The sequence below is a fragment of the Liolophura sinensis genome, chromosome 8 (assembly GCF_032854445.1).
Source record: "Liolophura sinensis isolate JHLJ2023 chromosome 8, CUHK_Ljap_v2, whole genome shotgun sequence".
NCBI classification, from domain to species: Eukaryota; Metazoa; Mollusca; class Polyplacophora; order Chitonida; family Chitonidae; genus Liolophura; species Liolophura sinensis.
Genome location: NC_088302.1, coordinates 1,364,762 through 1,385,724, shown reverse-complemented (window position 1 = coordinate 1,385,724; position 20,963 = coordinate 1,364,762). Strand labels below are relative to the sequence as shown.

General features: G+C 42.4%; 1 protein-coding gene across 5 annotated transcripts in view; it reads left to right on the top strand.

Moving 5' to 3' along the window:
* Nucleotides 1–20,963, top strand: part of LOC135473891 (phosphoribosylformylglycinamidine synthase-like) — a 51,824-nt gene that overhangs the window by 12,930 nt on the left and 17,931 nt on the right. For 3 of the 5 annotated variants that reach the window (XM_064753825.1, XM_064753821.1, XM_064753820.1), the window contains 11 exons: nt 2,977–3,200; nt 4,409–4,528; nt 5,816–5,947; nt 6,524–6,628; nt 7,147–7,272; nt 15,224–15,404; nt 15,841–15,924; nt 17,096–17,251; nt 18,756–18,872; nt 19,917–20,065; nt 20,623–20,836. In XM_064753825.1, the coding sequence (XP_064609895.1) occupies nt 2,977–3,200; nt 4,409–4,528; nt 5,816–5,947; nt 6,524–6,628; nt 7,147–7,272; nt 15,224–15,404; nt 15,841–15,924; nt 17,096–17,251; nt 18,756–18,872; nt 19,917–20,065; nt 20,623–20,836 (1,608 nt within the window). The remainder of the gene's footprint in view (nt 1–2,976; nt 3,201–4,408; nt 4,529–5,815; nt 5,948–6,523; nt 6,629–7,146; nt 7,273–15,223; nt 15,405–15,840; nt 15,925–17,095; nt 17,252–18,755; nt 18,873–19,916; nt 20,066–20,622; nt 20,837–20,963) is intronic. The other 2 variants (XM_064753823.1, XM_064753822.1) reach the window with 2 other exon arrangements.

Sequence of the window (20,963 nt, the reverse complement as noted above, 5' to 3'; positions counted from 1 at the left end):
GTGAGGCTAAACTCTCTACCCTCAGTTATGGTGAAGCTTAACTCTTTACCCTCTGTTACGGTGAGGCTAAACTCTACCCTCAGTCGCGTGAGGCTGAACTCTCTACCCTCAGTTATAGTGAGGCTAAACTCTCTACCCTCAGTCACTGTGAGGCTTAACTCTTCCCTACCCTCAGTTTTGGTGAGGCTTAACTCTTCTTTACCCTCAGTCATGATGAGGCTTAACTTTCCTCTGCCCTCAGTCATGGTGAGGTTAGCTCTCTACCCTCAGTCACAGTGAGGCTTAACTCTTCTTTACCCTCAGTCACGGTTTGGATTAACTCTCCTCTACCCTCAGTTACGGTGAGGCTTAGTTCTCTACCCTGAGTCACAGTGAGGCTTAACTCTCTACCCTCAGTGGCGGTGAGGCTTAGTTCTCTACCCTCAGTCATGGTGAGGCATAACTCTCCTCTACCCTCAGTCACCCTGATGCTTAACTCTCCACTACCCTCAGTCACCGTGAGGGTTAACTCGCCTTTACCCTCAGTCATGGTGGGGATTAACTCTCCTCTACCCTCAGTTACAGTGAGGTTTAGCTCTCTACCCTCCGTCACAGTAAGGCTTAACTCTCTTCTAACCTCAGTCACTGTGAGGCTTAACTCTCCTCTACCCTCAGTCACAGTGAGGCTTAACTCTTCTCTATCCTCAATCACGGTGAGACTTAACTCTTTTCTACCCTCAGTAACTGTGAGGTTTAATTCTCCTCTACCCTCAGTCACAGTGAGGCTTAACTCTCTACCCTCAGTCACGGTGGGGATTAACTTTCTACCATCAGTCACGGGGAGGCTTAACTCTGCTCTACACTCAGTCACTGTGAGGCTTAACTCTCCTCTACTCTTAGTCACAGAAGGGATTAACTCCCTAACCTCAGTCATGGGGAGGCTTAACTCTGCTCTACACTCAGTCACTGTGAGGCTTAACTCTCCTCTACTCTTAGTCACAGTAGGGATTAATTCTCTAACCTCAGTCACGGGGAGGCTTAACTCTGCTCTACACTCAGTCACAGTGAGGCTTAACTCTCCTTTACTCTTAGTCACAGTAGGGATTAATTCTCTAACCTCAGTCACAGGGAAGCTTAACTCTGCTCTACACTCAGTCACAGTGAGGCTTAACTCTCCTCTACTCTTAGTCACAGTAGGGATTAACTCTCTAACCTCAGTCATGGGGAGGCTTAACTCTGCTCTAAACTCAGTCACAGTGAGGCTTAACTCTGCTCTACTCTCAGTCACAGTGAGGCTTAACTCTCTACTCTCTCAGTCAAAGTGAGGCTTAATTCTCCAACCTCAGTGACAGGGAAGCTTAACTCTGCTCTACACTCAGTCACAGTGAGGCTTAACTCTCCTCTACTCTTAGTCACAGTAGGGATTAACTCTCTAACCTCAGTCATGGGGAGGCTTAACTCTGCTCTACTCTCAGTCACAGTGAGGCATAACTCTCCTCTACTCTCAGTCACGTCTGGCGGAAGCACTGGGAGAGGAGGCTTATACGACAGCTTTCAGGGGTATGGGTGGAAGAGTCTGACTTGTTTGAAAGTGAAGATTTTGTGAATGGTTGAGAGTACATTGGAAACTCCTCACAGCGATAGTACGGAAAATAACCTAAAGTATCACTGTGGTTTACTTTGGCACAATCTGAGTTGGCAGCAAGATGACAGAAGAGAGCGACTAGTCACCACCACCCCCAACCCCTTTCATTACCCTGCATGGCACTTAGCAGCACTGGTAGCTAATCCTGGCCACATGTGGTCAAGTCACTGACAGTGAGGTGGGCCGGTTTCCAGTAGGTATACATGTACATCTCTAAATATACTCATGAATGAAAAGAAACTATTGAGACAGATGATTTCTATTACAAATCTTCAAATTTCAAACACTGTCTCAAAGCATGACTAGGCCAAACAAGGAATGTACTTACACAATATACTCTGCAGACAAACCGATCATTCAGGTTAGCTAAATTCTGTATACAGAGAGCCCTGATGTTTAAAAACGGATATGTGACTCGGCACTCGACATGCGTAAAGGCACTGGGTAGTCACACTTAATCTCCAGAGAGATTTCTCCTAAATTCCCATTTATCACAAAATAATAGTAATAAGACAATCAACCTGTTGCGAAATGCATGTGCTAAAATCACTGATTAAAACTGAGGAAAACATGAACTGTTGGTGATAGGAGCATAGACTAACTGCTCAGTGAAGCGTGAGCTTGTCTGTTGTATTCTTGAACTGTCCTTATGATCCCCTGACCACCCCTGATGCTCTCATACGGCACCCAGTCAGTAAGAACCACAGTCAGCACAGTGAATCATGGGATACACTTTCCAAGTCCTAGGGTGAAACTTTAGGTCGTTCACCTGTAATTCATTTCTGCCCTAATCCACTTGTGGGATGAAAGTGTTTTTTTGTTTTTTTTCTACTATTCTAGATATTCTTAAAGAAGAATGGAAAATGGAAAAACTTGTCTTCCCTTGTCAAAAACTTGTCTTTCCCTTGTCAAAAACTTGTCTTTCCCTTGTCAAAAACTTGTCTTTCCCTTGTCAAAAACTTGTCTTCCCTTGTCTTTAAAGTAATAATTCTGTAGCTGTTGTTTCAGGGAGCTAGAGCAAACTGATTGCTGGAAGATTCATCAAGGTGTTATGCTCAGTTGATTCTCTGGTACATTTCTCTGCTTGCTGATTGAACATGGAATTAAAACATTGAACAGAATCTGTGCAAAGACTAGTGTAGATCTTTAATTTCTCACTGTGAGTCAGGCTATATGTGGATTCAAGTCCGAATTTTGAAAGATGGATAAAGGACAGAAAGTTTTCGTTCACCAAAGTGGCAACCTATGTTGAATTTCTCTTCACACCCAAAATGCCAGACTAAGGCCGTGTCTCTTTATCTACCGGTAAGTGTTGTGATGTATCAATTTTTGGCTTCACCCTCTGATTACAGGTAATGTCCTTAAGGAGATTGTTGCACCTGCAGGAGCAGTGATCAGAGCCGAGGATTTTGAGATGGGAGACCCGACCATCAACATCCTGGAGCTGTGGGGGGCAGAGTACCAGGAGAGTAATGCTGCACTGGTTCGTCAGGCTGACCGGGGTGTGCTGGACGCTCTCAGTCAGAGAGAGAGGTGCCCTGTCTGCTATGTGGGCACAGTAACAGGGGACGGCAAGGTACGGGCATGGGTCTGATGTACCTGTGATAGATTTCACAAAGCATTTCGAATTCAAATCAAAATGTGAAACACATTTTTAGACGTTATCTTTGAGCCCTAAAAATTACAGTTTTGACCATCATATAAATGTTATCTTTGCACAAAGTTTTCCAGATGTTCATCTTTCATTTTCAAGATTTTCATCCTTCAAGATCTCAGCATTGTGACAAGATTTTTAATTTTGATGTTCAAATGTAAGTCCAGGAATGGATTTATGGAATCGGTTGCTGCATCCTGTGTATGAAAGGCCATTGATCAGGCCAGGTTACTGTAGCTTATTTCAGATGTGAAATTTAGCGTGAAATAATTCTTTTACTCTGGTAGCAGTGACTTGTGTAGTAGTGAGTCCTGTAACTGTGCCTAGCAATGGCCTGTGTGGAAGTACTAAATTCTGTCACACCGTGGAAGTACTGAAATCTGTCACACCATGGAATTACTGAAATCTGTCACACCATGGAAGTACTGAAATCTGTCACACCATGGAATTACTGAAATATGTCACACCGTGGAAGTACTAAATTCTGTCACACCATGGAAGTACTGAAATCTGTCACACCATGGAATTACTGAAATATGTCACACCATGGAAGTACTGAAATCTGTCACACCATGGAATTACTGAAATCTGTCACACCATGGAAGTACTGAAATCTGTCACACCATGGAAGTACTAAATTCTGTCACACCATGGAAGTACTGAAATCTGTCACACCATAGAATTACTGAAATCTGTCACACCATAGAATTACTGAAATCTGTCACACCATGGAAGTACTGAAATCTGTCACACCATGGAAGTATTGAAATCTGTCACACCATGAAAGTACTGAAATCAGTCACACCATGGAAGTACTGAAATCTGTCACACCATGGAAATACTGAAATCAGTCACACCATGGAAGTACTAAATTCTGTCACACCATGGAAGTACTGAAATCTGTCACACCATAGAATTACTGAAATCTGTCACACCATGGAAGTACTGAAATCAGTCACACCATGGAAGTATTGAAATCTGTCACACCATAGAATTACTGAAATGTGTCACACCATGGAATTACTGAAATATGTCACACCAAAATGCCGAGGAAGCAGGACGAGATACAGTTGAATACGTGTACCTCCACTGTAACCAGGAGCTTATCACTAGCTGTAGTTTGTTTTTAGATACGACTGATTGATCGCGAGAAGATCACCGAGGAGAATGGACGTGAAGCGAAGAGGGCCCGCACAGACTGTCCCGTTGACCTAGACTTGGAGCTTGTGTTGGGGAAGATGCCGAGGAAAGTGAGACAAAACTTCACGGCTGTAATCCCTGAACTTCAGTGTGCTAATCCCTCAATTTCTGTACTGTAATCCCACAATGTCTTTACTGCATTCCCTGAGTGTTTTTAATACTGCAACCCCTCAGCTTCTGTACTGTAATCCCTCAACTTCAGTACTGCAATCCCTCAATGCCTTTATCGTGATCCCTCCTGCACTATAATCCCTCAAAATCTGTATTGTAGTCCCTTAACTGCAGTACTGTGATCCCTCATCTTGTGTACTATAACCCTTCAGTATTAGTTCTCTAATCCCTCAGCAACACTGCTGTAATCCCTCAACTTCAGGAAGGTAATCCTTCAGTGTTAGCTCTCTAATCCCCTATGGTAGCTTACTGCAGCCCATGAATAGTAGTATTGTAATACTTCAATATTATTACTGTTGTCTTATTTCTGTATTCCCTCAACTATAGCACTGTAATCCCTCTTCTATAGTACTGTAATCCCTCATCTATAGTACAGTAATCTCTCTTGTATAGTACAGTAATCCCTCAACTATAGTACTGTAATCCCTCTTTTATAGTACTGCAATCCTTCAGATATAGTGCAGTAATCTTTCTTCTATAGTACAGTAATCCCTCACCCATTGTACAGTAATCCTTTAGATATAGTGCAGTAATCCCTCGCCTATTGTACAGTAAGCCCTCACCTGTTGTACAGTAATCCTTTAGATATAGTGCAGTAATCCCTCGCCTATTGTACAGTAATCCTTCAGATATAGTATAGTAATCCCTCGCCTATTGTACAGTAAGCCCTCATCTATAGTAGAGTAATTCCTCATCTATAGTACAGTAAGCCCTCACCTATAGTACAGTAATCCCTCAGATATAGTACAGTAATCCCTCACCTATTGTACAGTAATCCTTCAGATATAGTACAGTAACCCCTCACCAATTGTACAGTAATCCTTCAGACATGGTGCAGTAATCTCTCTTGTATAGTACAGTAATCCCTCACCCATTGTACAGTAATCCTTTAAATATAGTGCAGTAATCCCTCACCTGTTGTGCAGTAATCCCTCACCTATTGTACAGTAATCCCTCACCTATTGTACAGTAATCCCTCTCTTGTAGTATAGTAATCTCTCAACAGTAATATTACTATCACTTAAGGAAATTCTTTGTGTATTATTTACAACCTGTGCTTAGTTCTCACCATTACATCCAGACAACCAGTCAGCACATATGGGTGTTTTGAGTGTTGTGACTGGAAAAGTCCTTGACCCTGAATTTCACTCTTCCCCACCCCTCAGGTGTTTAAGCTGGAGCGTTCCTTGCCTCCCGTAGAGGGACTCACCTTACCTGAGAACCTGAGTGTCCTGGACGCCTTACAGAGAGTGCTGCGCCTCCCCTCCGTGGCCAGTAAGCGCTACCTCACTAACAAGGTATGGCACCATCACCTACTGGGCCACCTACTGTAATGTGGCACCATCACCTACTGGGCCACCTTATGTAATGTGGCACCATCACCTACTGGGCCACCTACTGTAATGTGATACCATCACCTACTGGGCCACCCACTGCAGTGTGACACCATCACCTACTGGGCCACCTACTGCAGTGTGACACCATCACCCAGGCCACCTACTGCAGTGTGACACCATCACCTATTGGACCAGTTATAAATAACTGTCATGTGGTCATATAGATCTCCTTTGATGGTTTTCTATCTTGATGTCAGAGAAGTTTTTGTAGCGTTGCTGTTAGGTCATCAAGGAAATACAGTAGAAGCCAAAGAATTATTGCATTTAGCGCAGTGATTCTCTAGAAGTTGAAATTTGTCATAAATTTTGAAGTAGGAGTTACGTTCTTGCCTAACCTTATTTGGAAGGACAGAGATATAATGTTGTTCCAATACCTTCTAGTTTGGACAGTTCTATAGTTAATGTTACATTGGTCTGTTTGCATGATACCTTATTTCACCCTCCAGCATCTTACACAGCTGACTGCCCTTGTTGCAGGTAGACCGGTCAGTGACAGGCCTAGTTGCCCAGCAGCAGTGTGTGGGGCCTCTCCACACGCCCCTGGCTGATGTGGCCATCACAGCGCTCTCTTACTTTGGGAAGGTAACATTGACCTCTGTAATATCTATGTCTCATGGCGTCATTTGGCAGAAAAGATAAAGCCCCAGGATTTGCTGTAATTCTTCAACTTTTTCACATGTTTGCCAGCGGTTTATTCAAGCATGTCCTGAATGCATTGTTATGTGTTGACTGATAAAATTATACTTCTTGTGAAACTGGATGATCCAACCAATGTTGTTTTGTCTCCAAAATCAAATTAAAAATGTGCATAAATTACCTATGTGCATAGTATGTTGCTCATTCATATGCGAAAAGGCTGAGGATTTAGGGTAGGTGATTTTATAGTCAGTCCGATGTTCTAAATTAACAAATGAAAATTACTATGGGTCTCATGACTAATGAATTGTCTACCAGAGTAAATAAAACTGTTAGATTATTGTTCCACAGTATTGAGGCACGCTTTACAATAGTCATAATACATATGAACAGATCCACCTGATAGTTCCAGAGGTTACAGGGAAGGTACCGTAAGAGATATTGACCATCACACTGTGTTACAGACAGGGTCAGCTACGGCGATAGGAGAACAGCCAATCAAAGGGTTGATAGAGCCAGCTCAAGGGGCCAGGATGGCAGTCGGAGAGGCTCTCACAAATCTAGTCTTTGCTCAGATCACTAATCTCAAGGTTTGTAACTCCTTACTTTGTTTCAACACTAACTAAAATTTAGATGTTGTGTGTTCCTCTTGAAATGGAAATCAACCTTTGGTGCCATGTGAAAATTGTGAATATTTTGAGGCGATGTTGCTGTGACGATTTAAAATTTATGATGTGCTTATTATAGAAAGAACTCTCTCAAAAGGAGTGGGTTGGTCCTGAAAAGGACCTTTGGTAATCTTCTGTCCCTGGGCCATGTCATCCATCACGGCATGTCATTTCACCGCCTCAGCCGTTCCACCTGAGGATACAGTTTCTTCCTCAGTTTGCTGACTCTGGCGGCCATGTTGCTGGCAAACATGCAGTATGTGTCTCTGAGGCCTTCGGCTGTGGCTATCCTGAGCTGAAGACTGTAACGAAACGCTCTCTGCCCCAGACTGCTGGCTCGCTCATACTTCTGCCGCAGATCGCTCAGTTTGGTGTTCAGTATCTTGATTTGGTCACAGGCTTTCTCAAAACAGCTTTCTGCACTCTGAAGCTTTGCAGCCACTTTCTTGTTGCTGTTGAAACTGCTGGTGCACATTTTGGAGACAGTGCAAAAACTCCTGGTAGGATGGTTATGATGCTGGTTCAAAAAAAAGTTTGAGTGTGTTTGGTGTAACACAGAGCAATCATTATATACTGGGAAAATAGGGATACTTCTTACCCAGCCAATCATAAGCTGACAGACACTGCTGATTGATGGCTTGGGGGAGGGACAAGTCAGTGAATGCTCCACCAGCAGGTGGTACCTTTATCCCAGTCTGCCCCTTGATTGGCTTATCTGTGTTTGTCTAGTCTTCAGTCAGTCTGACTGACAGGGCTTGGCTGATGACTGAATGGACTGTTGATACAAACACTGGCGTGTTCAGTCGGCTTTAGGTTCACTCAGCATGGAGGTGCTTGTCTCTGAGGGCCAGTGTTGTAAGCCATTTCAAGCGTCTTGTTAATCTCAGCAGGTGACCGGAAACTACCTGACTGTTAGAGACCTTACCAGAAGCCAAAATGATACAGCATGTCCTGTGTTAAGACAAAGCATTCCAGGGTATCTGTGTCAGAGGAATGAGACTGAAGCTAGGTGTGTCTTTAAACAGTTCAATCATGTAAGGTGTGATTTGATGAATATTTGCAAGGAATGAAATATGATGCCATTTTTTGGATGTCTTGCTGAGTATTTACTTGTACCAATTACATGTAGGTCATTAAATCAGTGTTATGAACTGTTGGTTTGGTCAGAGTGATACAACAGGTTGAACAGGTTTATATGTATGATTAAGATAAGTCATTATGCAAATCTTTCTGTTGGAATGAATGAGTGTCTACAGTTCAACGCCAGTTCTACATCAGTGCGGCCATATCATGGCAGCCGTATCATGACCCCCATACCATGATGGCTATACCATGATGGCTATACCATGATGGCTATACCATGACGATGTTCCATGAATCAGCCAATGATACACTGTTCCAGTATTCAACCTGGGTAGGCATTGTCTGGTAAATGCTGACTCTTGTCTTGAATAGATTCAGTGTCTGATGGGTTTGTGTGTTAGAAGCCATTTTCAGCTTATGAGATAATCCCTTATCTTGATGTGAGAGGACTACACTGAATCTTAGAGAAGAATCTGAGGGGTGGTGGTAGGGGAATCAGGGCAATGGCAAGTGTTAATGGGTTATCAGGTAGTGTGTCTGTAATGCAGAGGGAGAACTCATTAGAAGTATAGGTGGCTTTTGTATCCAACTGGTGTGACCAAGAAGGGAATTGATATCTCTGGACAGTCATCATAAACACTGATGAGTTGACATTTTTTCATCTCATAGCACTTGGACATTAGCAAAGTTAATGTTACAATAGAGAGCTCATATAAAATATTTCACTCTGGTAACTGATGCTAAGACTTTGCTGGCCAGCTCAATGGGGTCTGTTATGTAAGACTTTGCTGGTCAGCTTTTTGGGGTCTGTTTTATAAAACTTTGCTGGTCAGCTTATTGGGGTCTGTTCTATAAGACTTTGCTGGTCAGCTTTTTGGGGTCTGTTCTGTCAGGCTTTATGAGATTTGTTTGGAAATCTTGAGCAGTGGGACTAAAAGTATAAGGCTTCAAATTCTTCTTCTTGTTTTTTAATGTAACAGAAGAAAATTGAGCATGATTGCACAAAAAAATATCAGGAAGGAAAAGTTGAGATTTGTCTTTTTGTTAGTCACATCTCCATTGTTTCACTGCAATCATATATTTGGTAAATTTACAAAAAACAGTGAGGTAGGATCACATTTGTGAATAAACAACAATGATAATGTATGGGATTAAGTTTAAATCCTCATAGCTTGGGCAGCAGTGTTGTCAAGCTCAGTCAGCTTTAGGGGTTACCTGGTGTAAAGAGTTGTAGCTCAGTGGGGTGTCTGCAGGGAGTAGGAGATGGGTGTGGCAGAGGGGTATTGGCAAACTAAATCTCAAAAACTCATAACAAATCAGAGTGTAGAACAGTAGGTGTGGGGAGATAGGGAAGCATGTCAGAGGAACCGTGAAAAGGAACCACTGTTTAAATGTTAAAGGAAAACACATGAAGTGTGATAAGATTGAAATAGAAGTAGAATGAAGAGGCCAGACAGTTTGTGAGCACAAGCCACCGCACACACGTGCTGTGAACAAGCCAGTCTGGAGACATGTGTGTTTCTCTTGGGTTTCTGCTAAGCCATTTCCAGTGTCTTTCCTAGGTGATACAAAAGTGTCTGGAGTTTGGAGGAATGGTCTTCATGAGGGGCTTGGAACAATACATGCATTTCAGGCCATGATAATGAAAGCGGTGTTGCCAGGTTGTTGACCTGTACAGGAAAATCGTGCATTTATGTTCAGTGTTTCATGGAAAACTTCTGGACCATTAATGATGTTTTATGTTAGCTTTATCACCATAGTTTCATAAATTTGCCAGTGGTCTTATTTCTGGATGTGTGTAGTCCATACACAGCCTTGTGACAGCATGGTCACGGTAGGTGGCTGCTGGCACTAAATTGTCTCCCACTGTTCAACACCACACTTGACCAACTGTTGTTCTGTTCCCGAGAAAAACAGGTGTTTGTGATGGAAATATAAACAGAAAATAAATCACTTCCTGTTTTAATAACATAATGATGCAGTCAGACTTACAAAAAAATCTCTCTTGTCTACTGCTTGGGGTTATTTGTTCAGGTGCAGAGTGAACACAATGTTGACATGGTCACATCTACTTCATGGCTGCCTTGTTACCGTGTCATGGCTATCTTGTTACTGTGTCATGGCTACCTTGTTACCGTGTCATGGCTACCTTGTTACCGTGTCATGGCTACTGAGGGAACACTCCCTGGAGATTGAGCGTGACCACCCAGTACCTTTACACATGTGGAGTGTCAAATATCTGTTCAAATGCAGAGCTCTTCATGTACCAAGCTATCACAGAACTAAGCACCCCATAAATCGCTTACTTTTGAACTGCCATCAGATGATGTGAAACTGTGTTTAAGCAATAACTTACAATCAGCAGGGCTTGAAATCTCCATGTGTCTATTATACCTGTCACTGGCGGGATTTTTGCCAACAAAAGGCAAAAAAAATAATCTTTCCTGTCACTGGCATAGCATAAATCACGCCTTGGCAAATTTGCATATCTGTAATTATAAAACATGTGGGAGGTTGGTGACAGATATTTCTCAGTGAAATCCATTGGTGCCTGAAATACATGTGTACAAATATTTGTTACATAACAAGGGCTCTGAATAGACAACTGTTCACAAGGTAATGGTGCTACATGCCTTCCACATTAGCCAAACAATGGTGCATTTGACGTGACCATGGATCATACCTGGTAGCGTTTGTACGTAGTTTGTCTGACATGACCATGGATCATACCTGGTAGCGTTTGTACGTAGTTCGTTCGGCATGATCATGGATCATACGTGGTAGCGTTAGTAGGTAGCTTGTTTGCCATGGCCATGGATCGTACATGGTAGCATTTGTAGGTAGCTTGTTTGTCTTGACCATGGATCGTACGTGGTAGCGTTTGTACGTAGCTTGTCTGACATGACCATGGATCATACATGTTAGCGTTTGTACGTAGCTTGTCTGACATGACCATGGATCATACCTGGTAGCATTTGTACGTAGCTTGTCTGACATGACCATGGATCATACCTGGTAGCATTTGTAGGTAGCTTGTTTGCCATGACCATGGATCATACCTGGTAGCGTTTGTAGGTAGCTTGTCTGACATGACCATGGATCATATGTGGTAGCGTTTGTACGTAGCTTGTTTGGCATGATCATGGATCGTACATGGTAGCATTTGTAGATAGCTTGTTTACCATGACCATGGATCATACCTGGTAGCATTTGCAGGTAGCTTGTTTACCATGACCATGGATCATACCTGGTAGCATTTGCAGGTAGCTTGTTTGGCATGATCATGGATCGTACATGGTAGCATTTGTAGGTAGCTTGTTTGACATGATCATGGATCATACATGGTAGCATTTGTAGGTAGCTTGTTTGACATGATCATGGATCATACATGGTAGCATTTGTAGGTAGCTTGTTTGACATGATCATGGATCATACATGGTAGCATTTGTAGGTAGCTTGTTTGGCATGATCATGGATCGTACATGGTAGCATTTGTAGGTAGCTTGTTTGACATGATCATGGATCATACCTGGTAGCATTTGTACGTAGCTTGTTTGACATGACCATGGATCATACCTGGTAGCATTTGCAGGTAGCTTGTTTGGCATGATCATGGATCGTACATGGTAGCATTTGTAGGTAGCTTGTTTGACATGATCATGGATCATACATGGTAGCATTTGTACGTAGCTTGTTTGACATGACCATGGATCATACCTGGTAGCGTTTGTAGGTAGCTTGTGTGACATGACCATGGATCATACATGGTAGCATTTGTAGGTAGCTTGTTTGACATGACCATGGATCATACCTGGTAGCGTTTGTAGGTAGCTTGTCTGACATGACCATGGATCATACATGGTAGCGTTTGTAGGTAGCTTGTCTGACATGACCATGGATCATACCTGGTAGCGTTTGCAGGTAGCTTGTTTGGCGTGATCATGGATCGTACATGGTAGCATTTGTACGTAGCTTGTTTGACATGACCATGGATCATACCTGGTAGCGTTTGTAGGTAGCTTGTCTGACATGACCATGCATCATACATGGGAGCGTTTGTAGGTAGCTTGTCTGACATGACCATGGATCATACCTGGTAGCGTTTGCAGGTAGCTTGTTTGGTGTGATCATAGATCATACATGGTAGCATTTGTACGGAGCTTGTTTGCCATGACCATGGATCATACATGGTAGCATTTGTAGGTAGCTTGTTTGCCATGACCATGGATCATACATGGTAGCATTTGTAGGTAGCTTGTTTGCCATGGCCATGGATCATACATGGTAGCATTTGTACGTAGCTTGTTTGTCATGACCATGGATCATACATGGTAGCATTTGCAGGTAGCTTGTTTGCCATGGCCATGGATCAGACATGGTAGCATTTGTACATAGCTTGTTTGACATGACCATGGATCATACATGGTTGAATTTGTAGGTAGCTTGTTTGCCATGATCATGGATCATACATGGTAGCATTTGTACATAGCTTGTCTGACATGACCATGGATCATATGTGGTAGCATTTGTACATAGCTTGTCTGACATGACCATGGATCATACATGGTAGCATTTGTAGGTAGCTTGGTTGCCATGGCCATGGATCAGACATGGTAGCATTTGTAGGTAGCTTGTTTGCCATGACCATGGATCATACCTGGTAGCATTTGTAGGTAGCTTGTTTGCCATGACCATGGATCATACCTAGTAGCATTTGTAGGTAGCTTATTTAACATGACCATGGATCATACATGGTAGCGTTTGCAGGTAGCTTGTTTGCCATGATCATGGATCATACATGGTAGCATTTGTACGTAGCTTGTTTGCCATGACCATGGATCAAACATGGTAGCATTTGTACGTAGCTTGTTTGCCATGACCATGGATCATACATGGTACAATTTGTAGATAGCTTTTTTGCCATGACCATGGATCAAGACCATGGTTGCAATTTGTAGGTTTGTAATAGTCATCGCCTGACTGCATAATTTGTTGGGTTCAGTTCATGAGTAAACTAATAAAGGGACATGGGCTGGTCGGGAGACCTGTACTCACTGGCAGTGACTTCAACCCCCGTGGCGCTGATTAGAGACCATAGTTGCCATGAAGGGTGGTGGAACAGGCCGGGAGCTAATCACCCACTACTGTCATTTTTCCACTAACTCAGCCCGTGGGAAACTTTACGACAGAAACTGATGGGCGAAACTTTAGGTCATTTATCAGGGGCTGTTACATACCTCCTAGACACAAGACCATCACAACATAGCCAGGGAATGTGTGGTTGTACTTCACATTTGTTGTTCTACATCTGTGTGAAAGACATGGTTCCATGGACATGGACATGATACACATGTGATAGACATGGTTCCAGAAAGAGACAAGTGCTTTGCATGTAGATGTTGTTCTGTGAACATGTCACCTGTGCACATGCTAGTTGACTTCAAGGTAATGTATATCCCATTGTGAAAATTTGTACAGCTGGTTTCAGTGCATCCGACAATGAAACAAACCTGATAGAAAATAAAAATATAATTTTCATATTTTGTATGCACATAATAAATATTTGCTTAAAACGTCTTCAGCATTTTGTATGGGTTGTTCGAGCTTCTGACATAAATGCATTTGTAAACATTTTAGGATTCAGGTTAAACATATTGTAGGATTCAGGTGTCAACACCTTTTGTTTGTATCTTTGTTGCAGAATGTGAAGTGTTTGTATCTTTATTGCATGATGTGAAGTGTTTGTGTCTTTGTTGTGGCATATGAAGTGTTTGTATGTTTGTTTTAGGATGTGAAGCATTTGTATCTTTGTTGTGGGTGTGAAGTGTTTGTATCTTTGCTGTGGGGTGTGAAGTGCTTGTATCTTTGTTGTAGGATGTGAAGTGTGTATCTTTGTTGTGGGGTGTGAAGTGTGTATCTTTGTTGCAGGATGTGAAGCATTTGTATCTTTGTTGTGGGGTGTGAAGTGTTTGTATCTTTGTTGCAGGATGTGAAGTGTTTGTATCTTTGTTGTGGGGTGTGAAGTGTTTGTATCTTTGTTGTAGGATGTGGAGTGTGTGTATCTTTGTTGTGGGGTGTGAAGTGTGTATCTTTGTTGCAGGATGTGAAGCATTTGTATCTTTGTTGCAGGATGTGAAGTGTTTGTATCTTTGTTGTGGGGTGTGAAGTGTTTGTATCTTTGTTGTGGGATATGAAATGTTTGTGTCTTTGTTGCAGGATGTGAAGTGTTTGTATGTTTGTTGTAGGATGTGAAGTGTGTGTGTCATTGTTGTGGGATGTGAAGTGTGTATCTTTGTTGCAGGATGTGAAGCATTTGTATCTTTGTTGTGGGTGTGAAATGTTTGTATCTTTGTTGCAGGATGTGAAGTGTGTGTAATTTTATTGTGGGATGTGAAGTGTGTATCTTTGTTGTGGGTTGTGAAATGTTTGTGTCTTTGTTGCAGGATGTGAAGTATTGGTATCTTTGTTGCAGGATGTGAAGTGTTTGTATCTTTGTTGCAGGATGTGAAGTGTGTGTATCTTTGTTGCAGGATGTGAAGTGTGTGTATCTTTGTTGTGGGATGTGAAGTGTGTATCTTTGTTGCAGGATGTGAAGCATTTGTATCTTTGTTGCAGGATGTGAAGTGTTTGTATCTTTGTAGTGGGATGTCAATTTTTTGTATCTTTGTTGCAGGATGTGAAGTGTTTGTATCTTTGTTGCAGGATGTGAAGTGTTTGTATCTTTGTTGTGGGATGTGAAGTGTTTGTATCTTTGTTGTGGGATGTGAAGCGTTTTATATCTTTGTTGCAGGATGTGAAGTGTAGCGGTAACTGGATGTGGCCTGCTAAGTTACCTGGGGAGGGGGCAGCTCTGGTGGATGCCTGTAAGGCCATGTGTGCTGTCATGAAGGACTTGGGGATTGCGGTGGACGGTGGGAAGGACTCGCTGAGTATGGCAGCCAGGGTTGGACAGGACACCATCAAAGCTCCGGGTCAGTAATTGCCAGTCCGTGTAGTAAACCTTGAGCACATGCACATTGTGCGTATGGACTGAGCATGTAAAACTGTTCTAACATTTCATAGGTTTGGTAATTGCCTTGTTCTCATGGCAAATCTGATTTCTGATGGGAGTTCAATACTATGTCATTAAATATATCTGAGTGGTTTAAAGTTGGTGCATGTAAATTATTATCTGTGCACCTACCTTGTACACTCGTTTACACCTTGTTTGTGTAAATTTTGTATTTCATTTGGACCCTGGAGTGTAATGTAAGGTGTCTGTGTGTGACATTGGAAACTTTAGAGGAAGTGATCCACTGAAATGCCTTATTACCCTCTATGAAACTGAATTTAACACATAGAACATGTCAAGTCAAATTCAGGAATTTGTTATCCATGAAACAGTAATGTGTGTTTATATTGTCGTAGGCACACTGGTCATATCTGTGTATGCTGGATGCGAAGATATCACAGCTACCATCACACCAGACCTCAAGTGTACCTATGACAAGGGTAGGTAAACACTTAGGTATTGGTGTGGTGTGGTGGAGGCACCATCACACCAGACCTCAAGTGTACCTATGACAAGGGTAGGTAAACACTTACATATCTGTATGGCATGATGAAGGCACCATCACACCAGACCTCAAGTGTACCTATGACAAGGGTAGGTAAACACTTACATATGTGTATGGCCTGGTGGAGGCACCATCACACCAGACCTCAAGTGTACCTATGACAAGGGTAGGTAAACATATACGTATCTGTATGGCGTGGTGAAGGCACTATCACACCAGACCTCAAGTGTACCTATGACAAGGGTAGGTAAACACTTACATATCTGTATGGCATGATGAAGGCACTATCACACCAGACCTCAAGTGTAGCTATGACAAGGGTAGGTAAACACTTACATATCTGTATGGCATGATGAAGGCACTATCACACCAGACCTCAAGTGTACCTATGACAAGGGTAAGTAAACACTTACATATCTGTATGGCATGGTGTAGGCACCATTGATCGCTCAGTTGTCTTAAGCTTGACATTCGCTGCTCATGATCGGCGCTGGGCTTATCCTTGAAGCCTCTAGGACACATGGGGAGGTCGTTTTCGCCAGTGTGGAGCCTCTAGGATACATGGGGAGGCTGTTTTCGCCAGTGTGGAGCCTCTAGGACACATGGGAGGCCGTTTTCGCCAGTATGAAAGCCCCTAGGACACATGGGGAGGTCATTTTCGCCAGTGTGAAAGCCTCTAGAACACATGGGAAGGCCGTTTTCGCCAGTGTGAAAGCCTCTAGGACACATGGGCAGGCCATTTTTGCCAGTGTGAAAGCCTCTAGGACACATGGGGAGGCCGTTTTCGTCAGTGTGAAGGTGAAAGCAAATCTGTACATCACTTGTGGGAAAGTTTCTCAGTAGCTTGTGTCGATGGTTTACCTGAGGAACGTCACTTTCCTCCAAACATAAAACTGACAGTCATGGTATCAGTGAAACACTCCTGTATTCTTTGTGTACAGCTCTTTGCACAAGATGTTTTAATATGATCTCATGTAGAGTTTAACATAAAAACAAAAAAGAAATTATTAAATAATGTGAGTACAGGGTGTGGATTTGTAATGGTGCTCTGTATTTGTAATGGTGCTCTGTATTTGTAATGCTCTGTATTTGTACTTTCCTCACAGGGGCACTTCTGTATGTGCCTTTCTCTAGGGGTCGCAACCGACTTGGTGGGTCAGCTTTAGCCCAGTGCTATCAGCAGCTCGGAGATGACAGCCCAGACTTAGATGACCCTCAACTGTTTGTACAGGCTTTCAACGTCACGCAGAACCTTATACAAGGTATTGTGCTGTTTGTACAGGCATTCTGTGTGACCCAAAGCTGTTTGTACAGGCATTCTGTGTGACCCAAAGCTGTTTGTACAGGCATTCTGTGTGACCCAAAGCTGTTTGTACAGGTATTCAATATGACCCAAAGCTGTTTGTACAGGCATTCAGTGTGACCCAAAGCTGTTTGTACAGGCATTCAGTGTGACCCAAAGCTGTTTGTACAGGCATTCAGTGTGACCCAGAGTTGTTTGTGCAGACATTCGGTATGACCAGAGCTGTTTGTACAGGCATTCTGTATGACCCAAGGCTGCCTGTACAGACATTCTGTGTGACCCAAAGCTATTTGTACAGGCATTTAGTGTGACTCAAAGCTATTTGTAAAAGGCATTCTGTGTGACCCAAAGCTGTTTGTACAGGCATTCTGTATGACCCAAAGCTATTTGTACAGGCATTTAGTGTGACTCAAAGCTATTTGTAAAAGGCATTCTGTGTGACCCAAAGCTGTTTGTACAGGCATTCTGTATGACCCAAAGCTGTTTGTACAGGCATTCAGTGTGACCCAAAGCAGCTTGTACAGGCATTCAGTATGACCTAAAGTGTCACACAGAATCATGTACGAAGTAGGGAGCTGTTTGTTTATTCATTTATTTATTTTATTTGATTGGTGTTTTATGCCGTACTCAAGAATATTTCACTTAAATGATGGCGGCCAGCCTTATGGAGGGTGGAAACCGGGCACAGCTCAGGGGGAAACCCACGACCATCTGCAGGTTGCTGAGAGACCTTCCCACATACGGCCAGAGAGGAAGCCAGCATGAGCTGGACTTGAACTCACAGCAACCGCGTTGGTCATTACGCTGGGCTAGGGCGCTAACCAACTGAGCCATGGAGGCCCCAAGCATTTAGGCATTTAGTGTGACCCAAAGCTGTTTGCACAGGAATTTGTTATGACCCAAAGCTATTTGTAAAGGCATTCTGTATGACCCAAAGCTGTTTGTACAGGCATTCATTGTCAGACAGAGTCGTGTTCAAGGTAGCGAGCTGTTTGTAAAGGCTATTTAGTGTCCCGCAATCACACCATTGTGCATGGTTTTGTATTCAGTTTGAAAGCCGACTTTCTTCCTGAAAGATGTGGCAACACTCGATTTGACCTAAAAATTTTCCCCAAAAAGCTTTCATTTTTAGAAGCAAATTAAATTAGTAAGTATTACCTTTGCTGCTGAAACTTACAAAGGGGCCAATCAGAAACTGTCATTGTATTGATAATATGACAAACAGCAGTTACATCGTCGGCAGTAAAGCGTTCCTTCATGTTGTGGTGGGCTGTTCCACTTGATTGGCTCAGTTTCATTGCACATGTATGTAGCTTAGTTGTGGCTTCATTGAGAGTGTTTTTATGTGGGTAGTGTGTGGATTTGGCATTAACCATTGATAACATGGCCAAGTACTGCAAAGTTTGGGTCTGGCCAGACATGAGTGTCCGTTTTCAGCCTGAGTATTATTGTGTTGTGTTCAGAGGGCCTGTTGACTGGAGGGCATGACGTCAGTGACGGAGGACTGATTACCTGTCTCCTTGAGATGGCATTTGCAGGGAATTGTGGGATTCATGTCGACATTCCTGCATTTGAAGATGGTAAAAACATGCTTCTTCTGGAAATGTCTACTGTCTTCTACATGTTTTGCATCTATATCTTTTAATACAAATAACCTCTGTTTTTTCAATGATGTAACAATTTTTGAGCGTTTCAGACAATATGGTTAATCACTGAATGCATTTCAAGGGTTTCAGTACTTTTGTCATGATGAGCCAGACTTAATATTTTTGTCATGATGAGCCGGACATAATATTTGTGTCAAGATGAGCCAGATATAATATTTTTGTCAAGATGAGCCAGACATAATATTTTTGTCATGATGAGACAGACATAATATTTTTGTCATGGTGAGTCAGATATAATATTTTTGTCATGATGAGTCCGACATAATATTTTTGTCAAGATGAGTCAGACATAATATTTTTGTCATGATGAGACAGACATAATATTTGTGTCAAGATGAGCCAGACATAATATTTGTGTCAAGATGAGACAGACATAATATTTTTGTCATGATGAGTCCGACATAATATTTTTGTCAAGATGAGTCAGACATAATATTTTTGTCATGATGAGACAGACATAATATTTGTGTCAAGATGAGCCGGACATAATATTTTTGTCATGATGAGACAGACATAATATTTGTGTCAAGATGAGACAGACATAATATTTTTGTCATGATGAGTCCGACATAATATTTTTGTCAAGATGAGCCAGACATAATATTTTTGTCATGATGAGACAGACATAATATTTTTGTCATGATGAACCGGACATAATATTTTTGTCATGATGAGACAGACATAATATTTTTGTCATGGTGAGTCAGACATAATATTTTTGTCATGATGAGTCCGACATAATATTTTTGTCAAGATGAGCCAGACATAATATTTTTGTGGAGAAGGGTGGGTTAATATTGAAGCAATTGATCAGTACAAAGACAACTTAACTTTCCCACTTTTTCATAATGTTTGTTTGAAATATTTTTATTGTTTCAGGAAAGAGAATATGCACATATTATGTTATCAGATGACCATACATGTATTATGTTATCAGATGCACACCATAATTTGCAGGGAGTGAGATAGAAGTACTGTTTGCAGAAGAGCTTGGTGTGGTTCTTGAGATCCCAAACTACAACAGAGATGTCGTACCAAAGTTTTACCAGTCCAAAGATGTACCCTGCTTCCTGATTGGATCATCCAGAAAGTCTGATGAGCCATTGGTAAGGCATTATTCATCAATCAGTCTCACTGTCCTGTATTTGACTCCTCCCAGCACCCCTCACCCTGGGTTTCTGGACATGCATAGATGCAAACTCCTTAACCCTTTCGTACTTCCTTGGAAAGTCAAAGACTCTTATTTCAGATTGTGGACTTTGCAACACTCCAAGCATATAAATAAATAAGTCAATAAATATTACAGACTTCTCTCGTTAATCTGACCTCCATCATAGAAATGAAATATCCATGAGTAAAACATTAAGCACAGATCAAATAAATGAACAAATAAGGTCAGACAAAATGATATATAGTTAGTTCTCCGGGCTTTACCAGGTTTCTCCTCAACAGTGTAAACAGTCTTACTTTGTGCCTTCAGCATGTAGGAAGGTCATGTGCCAGCAACCAGCAGTTTCCCACAGGCTCTGCCCTGTTTCCTCCCACCATAATGCTGGCCTCCTCCGTAGAGCTGAAATAGTCTTGAGTATAACATAAACCATCAATCATAGAAATAAGTATTTTGTGTCGGAGTGCCTGAACCACATCCCTTGTGTACTGGTAGGTGAGTGTGAGCGTGGGGACTAAGGAGGTACTGACCCACAGGATGACTCAACTGAGGGACCTGTGGGAACAGACAAGCTTCCAGCTGGAGCGGTTACAGTGTAACCCCGAGTGTGTGGAGCAAGAACAAGCTGGCCTGAGGGAGAGGGGAGAGCCTCCCTACCACACACCCTTCCTGATCACAGACCCCATGATACCTCTCGGGACTAGCACAGGTAAGAGGCTCCCTACCACATACCTTTCCTGATCACAGACCCCATGATACCTGACAGGACTAGCACAGGTAAGAGCCTCCCTACCACATACCCTTCCTGATGACAGATCCCATGATACCTGATAGGA